Source organism: Macadamia integrifolia, chromosome 2, assembly GCF_013358625.1.
Source record: "Macadamia integrifolia cultivar HAES 741 chromosome 2, SCU_Mint_v3, whole genome shotgun sequence".
NCBI lineage: Eukaryota > Viridiplantae > Streptophyta > Magnoliopsida > Proteales > Proteaceae > Macadamia > Macadamia integrifolia.
In genome coordinates, this window is record NC_056558.1 from 28,424,044 (window position 1) to 28,434,797 (window position 10,754).

The window sequence follows — 10,754 nt, forward strand, 5'->3', positions numbered from 1 at the left end:
AGATGACGTCTAAGTCATCAAACAACGGTGAACTGTGGTGTGCAAAAAACCCATGCAATATTAAGAGGTTATTTCCTCAAATTATTAAAATAAGTTTCCATGACTTACAAGAACTACATTCTCTGCATATGAAAAGATGTCTGAAGGAGTTTCTTATTTCCCATATCGATAATACACAAGAATATCTGTTTATTGTGTATTGATAATACACAAAGCTCCTAAAAAATCTTCCTTGGTTTCTGCATTCGAAAGTAAGTGAGCTGTCAAGAGAGGGGGGTGTGAGGGTTAGGTGCTGCCCTACTTGTAAGTCATTACCTCTAATGATGGGAGGTCCTTACCATACCCTATAGGGTATTGTAGGGCATTGGGGTTTTTTATTTTATTATTGTAGGGCATTGTTGGGCATTGGGGTTGATTAGATGGAATTAGTGTACGGGTTATACCTCCACCTATAACATATATATTTATGATGTATATAACCATCCCTATCTAAATAGGGAAGCAGAAAGACTCTCCTACATGTTTAAAACGATAGAAAACTAAATGAAGGGTCTGGTAAGGCAGGTAAAAGAGTACCATTTGAGAGCCCTATTACCCGAACCTAGACTAACCGGTTCAATTCAGTTCATATTGTAATGGATAGAAACCAAGATTGAACTGATCATTAATCAATTTCAAATTCCAAAATCAAAACCGATTCAATTTCAGTCAATCAGTTTGTAATTGGTTTCAATTTATCACTCTTTTTTTTTGGTTGCTTATTATATGGTTGTATTAGGATATATATGTGGATTGAATAATTCAAATTCGGATCCAGATACCCTCTAATCGGATACTGATACCCCTAAACGAATAAGGATACAAATCGAATTCAGATTTTCGATCATCTATTTACATCCCTATATAAGACTAAAGGTCTTTATAGGACATTCATAGATGTTTCATGACTTGGTTGGGAGAAAAAGTTATGTACAGTTCATGAACCAACTTAACAAAATCACAATTATATATGCACAGGATAAATCTACACATGGGAATCCAAATAAAATCACATGCCCTGCCAATTATCATAAATAAAAATCGGCCAAGGCAATACATATCAAATAAAGAATGAAATTTCTGTCTATTAAGAGCTACAAAAGTATAAACTCAACAAAAAGGCAGATATGAACAAGGAAAGCCACAAGGCTGGTTGGTATTAGCACATGGCGTACATTTACAGACAAAGAACTGCTCACACTCAGCTGTCCTGCATTAACAAATTCACCCTTTCCAGAAGTCTCCGAGACATTTACAGACAGAGAACCTGAGAAGTACAAGTTCAAAAGGAAGGAAAGGGATTCTTAATGATGACCCATAATCATTGAAGAAACATTATAGAAAGACTCATGCAAGGATTTGTGAAACTTACAGTCATAATCAGTCCATCCAATCCGTTGATTCACCAGATCATAAACGAATATCTTATCTCTTAGAGCAAGGTCTGCAGGAAAGGGAGTAAGGTGAAGAAAGAAATCCAATATTATTATTTTCTCATCATGCTTATCAGCTTGCCTTTTTAAACATATCATTCATTAATCATAACAAATTAGCACACATGGGAACAAGAAATGATACTGCTTTGCCATAACTGCACTTTCACTAATCTCCTCTTCTGAATACAAGAATAATGTTCCCATACTAAATAATTCTTCACGATGAAAAGTACGAAAGAGTAAGAAAAATATTCATCGGAAAAGTCACATTCAAGAATAGTAGCAGACGAAAAAAAAAAAACCATTAAAAGGGTCCTTTTAGGCTTCACTATGCATAGTTGCCACGTGGGTCCACCCATGCACTGCCATGTGGTAGATGGTGAAGCATAGCACCTCTAAACACAGTGGAGTGCAGTTTTTCCATAAGGTCCTAGGCTTCACAATGCATATTCCATATGACAGAGTGCGCAGTGTAGTTTTTTCCCAAAATGTGTTTTATAATCTTGACAAATTAAAAGAAACTTCATATATGCATGCAGTTGATATCTGCTGAGGCATGCAAAACTACTAATTTAAACCCCAATGTGTCTGAGTAAGCTCCTGGAGCTTGACTAATGACAGTGCATGTTATATATTTTGATTTGTTTGCCACAGAGATGATCAAGAACTCCCAGTTACTGCATTGAAAGTGATATTGAAAGAACAATTTCATGAATAAAGATCCACGTATAAGTAAAACTAAACATACTTCGTAGCTGGAAAACAACACCAAGTATCAGAACTTGTTCAAAAATATATCTGTTCTAATTAAGGTCTTGTTGAGCATTCTTTTGTCTCTTCACTGTTGAAGAAAGTTCACACATCGAAAATGGCTAAAAGGGAGGGGGTTCTAGTCTGTTGGTGTCAGGTATTTGGGATCCATATCCATCAGACATTCCAACATCTATAAATCGACTTTCGTTTGTCTTTTGTGTTCTTGTGCTTCGTTCTTAGAGCTTGTTTCCCATAATCTACCTCATTTCCTGTTCAATTGCAAGCCATGATCTCAGAATATAGCTCTTTGGCAATTCTTTTGCTTCCTATATGCAACATATACACTAAGGCAAAACCTTGCAAACGAACTAGCCTAACAAGTGCCTCAAGATGCCAGGTAAGTAGCACCTACACCAATTCTACAATAAATCTCCAAGTATATTCTCTGAACAGTCACAAGTGATCAATTTATCCACAATAAGGTTTAACTGTTTAGAAGAACCAAACTCATCCGAATAATGAACTTTTGCGACCAAGTATCTTCAACTGCTTAATGGGAAATTTGATATTATACCTCAAAAATTCTACCAGATACATAGATAAATCACTTGCAGGCATGCTTCATACATTGTGCATGAATAAGAAAGGAATCCCAAATTTCTCCTATTTTAAGTCTTCTAATTCAATTTTGCAGTATTTACTTAACACGTTCCAAAAGAGCATGCATTTCCCATGATATTAGATTGTTTAACCGAAGCACAGAAACTCACTCATTGATAGACCTGGAAGAGTGACAAAATGATTGACAAGCCATACATATTTACAAGATCTTTACAAATTAGATAATGATGTTCAGTTCTTCACTGAGACAGAAAGAAAAGTAAATAAATCCACGTAAAGATTTAAAGGATGAATTTGCATTGATAATGAATAATAACATATTCATAGGATCAGACCTTGAAATTGTGTGTCTGACATGGTAACAGGAAAACTAGTCTACAATTGTATTTACATTTCTAAAGTATGTCAGTTCATGAAGTGTGCAATATAAAACTACCGCAAATAAACGAGTCAATACACACAAAAAGTAACATAACTGATATCCAATTAATATAATGCAGTTGAAAAAGCTAATCCAAATGAAAAATTACATAAACGATACTTAATTTGTAGTCGCAAACAAGAGATGGACAATAAAGACATAAGTATCAGGCTGTCCCTGACACGCAAACACCATGGTGTCTGACCAGGCCAAATTTCAATGTCCTAGTGATATGGATGGTAATTGGTGTTCCAAAGTGAGTATAGTTGCATTCCATGCAAGCATAGGTGGTGCAAAAATGCTGCATTTTAAAATAAGAAATTAAATGATGAAAGCTTTCAGTCCAGGGTTCATACCTCCTAAAATTGTCATTGAGATATCTGATACTCTTTGGAAGCCAATGCACCACAATTCAGTACTATCCTGTGACAAGAAAGTTCATTGATGCCAATCAAGCCTTTTAAAATGGAATAACTATAATAACTGAAGATCTTACTCAGAAGTATCTAAAGATCAAAACAAGAAAAAAAGCAAGTTGAAATACTCACAACATAGCCCTCTTGCACAAGATATTCCACTGGTCTTAGAACCATAGTTGCACCACCTTCAAAGTTCAATGCAACCACAGGAAATATTTCTTCAACACTGAACCCAGAAGAATACATTCAAATGTTAGTATACCTAGTATGCTGTCTACACACCTAGGCAATAGCCTTAATGGTAGCCTAGGTAGTGACCAAGTGCACTTGATGGCCTTAATGTTTGCCCATATTCCTGGATGGTTCAGTACACTACAAAATATTTTTAACAGGGTAGGGGTGTAGGGGTTGGAAATTGAATATAAAGTGTTTGCTGGCATGCCTACACAAGTAGCCTTAGCTCAATCTATAAAGCAGGTGGCATAAACTAGATGTATTTAAAGGCACGTCTCTCAGACAAATGTTCAGGTTGTACACTGTTAAAAACCATGAATATAGTGTCATCTGTAGGCCCAGGATACTGCTTGGTTATGTCTCATAAGGAAGGTTTGACAGCACAGAAGTATCCTCTTTAACAATGACAATTTCATTGAGATGCTAGAAATAAAACCTGCTGGAGATGAGATAACACGGGGTTCCTTTGGAATATAAGCGATGGACTGATTGCGAAACAGTGTTACTTATCTGCAGAGCCAAGAGGAAAATGCACTTCAGAATATACTGGTAGATTATTTTTCTACCACATAAGAAAACTTATAGATCTTTTAGAGATGCCCAAGCTGGTGAGAAAAAACTCAGAAATGAACACTACATTTTCATAGCATTATCAGAGAGCCTATCAAAAGAGTGAGCTCACAATGGAATAAATTGAAGATCCAGGAAACTATTACCACTATAACTTACTGCACTGACAAAAGGATCGTAAGCTCCCCCTGCAAGGTATGCCAAAGTTGTTCCAGAATCAATTATTGTTCCTTGGTTGCTTGACGTTGCAAACACTGCTGGATCAATGGCCAGTATTTGCCCATTGACAGCAATGCTCCGCAAATTCACATTATAATGAGGCCTGAAAGTTCAGAGCAGAAAGCATTTGAGACTTGCTGCAAAAATCACTAGCCAAAATAGAATCAAACTTGTGCCATTATCAGCATTATATGCTTCATATCTTAACTTCATGTAAATAAACAAGAATAAGACTCCAGTAAGAACAACCCCAACCCCCTCAAAAACAAAAAAACAAAAAAAAACTATTCAAAACTGCCAAGGTTGTAATGTACACATAATGGTTGTCATCCAAGCAAGAATGCCTCGTACATACTCAGAAGGCACAACGATGTGGTTGAACATAAGTTCTAAAGTAAATAACATATATTTTTTTCTGACAAAGGAGGAAGTACAATAACAAGCAGGAAAAAAAAAAACATATTTTAGCTCAGACTGCTAACAAAGTGAAACTCCCAGCATATGCCCCCCACACCACCCCCCCACCCCCCCCCCAAAAAAAAAAAAAAAATCCCAATAAAAAACTTGTTGGAGAAATTAGAGAGCATTTTCTGCCGAGGGTTTTGCAGAAAAACTTGCCTCCCACTGATATAGTGAAAGCCCCAAAGCATTGTTACTTGAATCCCTGAGAGATATGACAAAGAAAATTGCATGACCACATGCTAAAAGATTGAGGATAAACTGAGTAAAAGCAATGTGCCTTCTAAAGACACTATGCCTCATGCCTTGACACTTAAAATTCTTCAATATAGAGGCTTTATAACGTTATCTGCCACATGCTTCCATTTCCTTAGTTTCTTTCTACTACTATGTGCAACAATACCAGCATACAAAAGAATCCCAAAAAATTTTCCTTGATTTTTTGTTGGAAGGATTTTCCGCATTCATCTTGGAAGCAATATGCACATTTCGCAGAGTTTCATTTACAGGACTAGTTATGAAATAATGCTGATTTAGTTAAATATTTCCACGTTTCTGACCAAGTTCCATATAGAAAGGAATTTAGCTCAGGTTTAAATTGATATATTTTTAATGATGACCGTGATCTCCATTTAGCTGAGATTCTCCTGTCTTGTGGGCTGGGCCTCTTTCCTCTTACTCTCACCAGTATACTCTCATCTTTTCACCTCCCGCCTCCCCTATTCGCTGTTCTCCCCCCCCCCTCTTTTCTCTATTGTGTTTTGTACGGATCCATGTAGCCAACCCCTTTAAGTTAGGATAAGGCTGAGTTTGTTGTTGTTGTTAATGACGACCGTAATCATCCTTTCCCTTGTTAATTTATAACATAAATTAATATTCCACATACAATCCTCTTCCTAGATAAAACAATGCAATAAAACAAAGTCATGATTCAAAATATTAATGTCTCCAGTCCCACCACCCAAACATGACAATATGCGAAAACAAAGTCCAACGAAACAAGTAGATTTCCACAAAAGGGTCCAAAACAGCCACTATTTGAACCCACAAACCCAAGTCCCAACAGATCAGGATTACAACGGAGGAAAAAAAAAAAAAAAGATTTGTAAAATCAAACACCAAGAAACACGAATAATAAAGAGACAATAGATTCGTACAACATAGAGATTTAACGAGGTTCACACACCAGGGTGGTGTGCTACGTCCTCGGGCGAAGAAGAAGATGATTCACTATGCAGAAGAGAAATTACACCCTAACAGCGGCGAGGAAAAACTCGCCCTGAAACCCTAGCTGCGTGAAAACCCTGGAATACGATGACTTTCTCAACAAGCAACAGTACATTATATATACTCCAAAATCGTGGGTCGATCCAGTCGAACCACACCCCCATACGAGATCAGTGATGGGCTCCGAGCTTGGGTCTATCGGCCCAACCCCTCTGCTTCCATCACAGATCTCAGAAAAATTCCCATTCAGGTCGCCACCAAAATATGTCGGATCGGGTTAATCTTCAAAACGGGTCAAGAATTCGAGACAAACTTAACAAGATTTAACATCAGAACCCATTGGAAAAATTTTGAGACACTAAACTACCACAACACAACAGCATCTTCCAAAGCATTGGGAACCAATGTTTTGTTCAAGAAACTTTTTGGAACTTCCAGAAGGGAGCTTTCCTCTGCCTCGTCAGAACCACTAACTACCATATTCATGGTATGGAAGCTTCAGTTAATTCATCAAGTTTCAAAAAAAGTTAAGAGACCGACCTTGCCAATCACAGAAAACTTTGAAACAACATGTCTGCTCAAGTGAAATTAAGACCAATTCGAATCAAACCCCATATACCTAGATTTTAACACCAACAAGATGATGGCTTCGGAGGAATCCCTGAAAAGAGAATTCCTGTCCTTCCTCTCTTCACCCACCAGCCTAATAAACCAAACAATCACCCATAAGATGCAAAATCTCAAGGAAAATGGTTCAATGGTCAAGTTTCCCAATATAGCTGGCCATCAGGCAACGCCAAACTTGGATTGGTGGCTGCTCGAATATTTCTTAGTGTCATTCTCCAGCTAAAATCCACTACCATAAGTGCAAACACCTCACACAGGCCCTGGGAACATTGGGAACTTTCCCTTCCCAGATGTGGCTGCTTGAATATTTCCTAAAACTCAAAAAGGACTCCGATTCCTAACCTCCTAGAGAACCAGACAGTCAAACAAACCACCCAAACCTAATATTAAAATGCAAAAAACCAAAAGATAAAAACTAATAAATTACACAAAATCAAATAAGTAAGAAAATCCCATGAACCGCCTACATCCGCTCCTGCCACTCAAGTGGCTTTATACCATGCCATACCTTTTTCCATTCTAATTACACTATAGCATCAAAAACTTACAAGTACTTCACATAACAAACTAGAATCCCCTAACATCTCCGGAAAAAAAATTTTTAATTGTAAAAATCAAGACAAATCCACCTAGTTCTTTCTTTAGTTTCAAGAACTCTGCTTACCATAAAAAATTCAGCTTTTCCCCTTCAGTCCTTGACCACATTTTACAGCTTCATGGCACTTGGAATAAATTATACAGTTGGAAAGAACCTCCAGATTACTTGGTTTTGTACCAGATATCCTTGGAAAAATGGAAGGCAAGAAAGGAGAATCATGGTGTTTCAAGAATATTAGGGTTACAAATATAAGCAAGTTATTTCTTATTTCTTTCATCTGTTGACCGATCACCAATCAGGGAAAAGAAAAAATAAAATAAGAAGTATCATATATGAACTGTTTCCCGAGGTTATCTTGCATTTTCTTTCTCAATCAACAACAATTGGTACCCCCAAAAAACATTTGGTTTATCAATATCAATTGTACCTCCTATTCATTCAAAATGGTCAAAATGTTGCTCAAGATACTGAATCTGATAGCCTTTTTTTTTCTCTGTGGAAAGTTATTGTGTTATTTCAAAACATTTGGAGGTTCTTGTTTCTTCAGTTCATATGGAAATATACATCCAAAAAAAAAGTCAATAGGATAATAATTTCGGGCGGCATCCCACCTCCCAGACAACCCCCTTCCCCAACCCCAATGTAGTTTCTCCTTAAATTGACATAAACCATAAGAATCAAAGTCAGGCATATATAACTTTGAACATATTGATGCTGGGAAGACTGGTCAATCATCAAGAATTACATTCATGCTGTACTAAAAGGTAGCTTATCGCATTCAATGCTGTCACAGAAGCATGATTCAAAATAGGGTTAACAAGCACAAATCTATCCAATAAAAAATAACCTATTTTACAAGGATTAGAAAAATTCAGAAGAGAATATCAAACTGCAAGAAGAACAATTCTGTGTGAAGGAAGAAGACATACTGTGATGGAACAAGTGGAGTATATACGATATTAGGTGCCACAATCTCACCAAGAACCCATATGCCCCCTCCAGTGCTCGATCCAGACAAGCAATGGGAGAAAATTTTTGGTGCAATTCCTCGTGAAGACAGTTGTGAAATGACAGAAAATCTAGATTTCCCAAACCCAAATATCCCATCAACTGCTCTATCTGTCTTGGTCAGGTCCGCAGTCTGGTGGTTACTACATCTGTTTTAAATATCCACATCCAATTTTGTAAGTTCAAACAAACACAGAGAGAAAGGATTTGGTGAAGTGTGTGCCTGTGTGGGGACCTATGCAGTCAGGAAAAGCTCACCCAAAAACAATGCCAGTAGAGGAATTTGCAACAGCAGACTGCAGAACCATGTCAAAATAAAACATGTCTGCCACATAATAACCCGACGTTCCACTGCCATCACCGTACTGGAATGAGTAACTGCAGTGAAGGCCACCAGAAGAGCAGTCAGCTGCTGCCTGTTCCTGAATCGCTATGGAGCATGTATCAGAAGAACAAGATACCGCCGAAGCTGTGGTAGAAGAGGCAGGGTCAAATGAATTGAGCTGGATCTGTACAGGCACAATTCCTTCATCAATATTTTCTTCCCTTGTAACTACATACTCTGGATGAAAAAAAAAATTAACAGAAACAGGAAGAATAAGGGAGAAATAGAATATTTTACATTGAGTCCGCTGGATGTTGGGCAACCATCGCAGGGATTGCAAGCAACCCACAATATGTCACTTCCAGTATCAAGCTGCACATAGAATTCCTTCGGAGGAGACCCCAATTTCACTGTTGTAAAATAAAGACTAAACAAGAACAAGAATCCAATAGGAAGAGAATATATTGTCAAAAACTGATGAAAAGGGATAGAAAAAGGAAGAAAAAGAAGAAACAACATGCCATTTTTTGGGGGGTGGAGGTTTGGAGGTGGGAGATCCCAAGCTCCAACAAGAAAATCAAAGAACGATTAAATACCAAGTAGACATCTATTTATAAAATAAACCAATGAAGAACATCAACACCTTCAATCTCAAAGCCCATAGACGAAAAAAAGTAGTAGTGAAGAAGCAAACAAGACCAAAACCTCATTCCCCATTCCACCCCGAAAAGAGAAATGTAAGCTAGAAAGAGTGAGACTGAGAGGGGCTGAACAAGATTAAATCGAAATTCAATAACAGTAATCGAAAACTAAAGGCAGTCTAACCAGAAAACGAGTAGAAATTATCATGCCCCAAAGCTAACCAGAAACAATTAAATAAATTAAAGCAAAAAATAAGTAAATAAATAAAAGGAATTACCCGACAGTCATGGGATTATAGGTGCCAGCGACGGAAAAATCGATAACCCCGCCGACACTCTGCAAGATTCGGCGATGCCTTGCCCTGTCACGAGCTCGAAGCTCCGCTAAATCGATTCTGTGTTTCACAGGAAAAGCTCGTTCAAGGTTCAAAATCACTGGTAAGCTACAGAACACCAAAGCCGCCGGAAAGAACAGGGCACCCAGAGCCAAGATCAGGAACCCAGCGCGAAGAAACTGCGGCATTTCTTTGCTTCTGATCCCCTCTCCCTCACTCTCCCGACAACCCCACCTGTAATTAATCAAACGAAACCAAAAAATTCAGAGACGAAGATCCATGTCCGTGTCTTTCTGCATCTTTGAAGCACATAAATACGAAGACTACAGAGTCAACTGAGAAGACGAAGCGCAACTGCAGAACCCAGAGAGAGAAAGAGCTCTTCGACGATAACGAGCGATAAACACTAATGGAAGTTCCAAAATTGGATTACGTTTTGTATAAATTTTAGCCGTTTCAATCTCTCTCTCTCTCTCTCTCTCTCTCTCTCTCTCTCTCTCCCTCTCTCTCCTTTCTTTTTGATTCATTGAATAGACTATAATACGTTCCTCATTCGTTCTAAATTTCTAAACTAAATTCATGTGCGTAATACGCACGCCTTCTTTTTTTTGGTTTAAAGTCCCTCACTCGCTCTTAAATCCCAGTGGCTTAAGGCCAATACTTGGTTGGACCCACTCTAGCTTCAGGGAGTGGGGACAATCCAAGGCCGATACCAGATTAAGAATCCGGTGGTACATGTGGTCGTACATCTTAATATATAATCCTTAAATATATATATATCTGGACCATTGAACATGTGGGCCCTGTCTCACAATCCTTTAA

General features: G+C 37.9%; 1 protein-coding gene across 1 annotated transcript; it reads right to left on the reverse strand.

The window, feature by feature from the left end:
- Positions 1-979: 979 nt before the first annotated feature.
- LOC122072264 (aspartic proteinase 36-like) lies at positions 980-10,426 on the reverse strand. The gene is made up of 10 exons (XM_042636851.1): positions 9,876-10,426; positions 9,254-9,383; positions 8,890-9,140; positions 8,553-8,780; positions 4,653-4,815; positions 4,360-4,433; positions 3,819-3,915; positions 3,627-3,693; positions 1,412-1,483; positions 980-1,306 (listed from the first exon to the last, which is right to left on the reverse strand). Exons 1-10 carry the CDS (start codon positions 10,118-10,120, stop codon positions 1,134-1,136), a joined length of 1,500 nt encoding a protein of 499 aa, XP_042492785.1. The 5' UTR covers positions 10,121-10,426; the 3' UTR covers positions 980-1,133.
- Between the last annotated feature and the right edge of the window lie 328 nt (positions 10,427-10,754).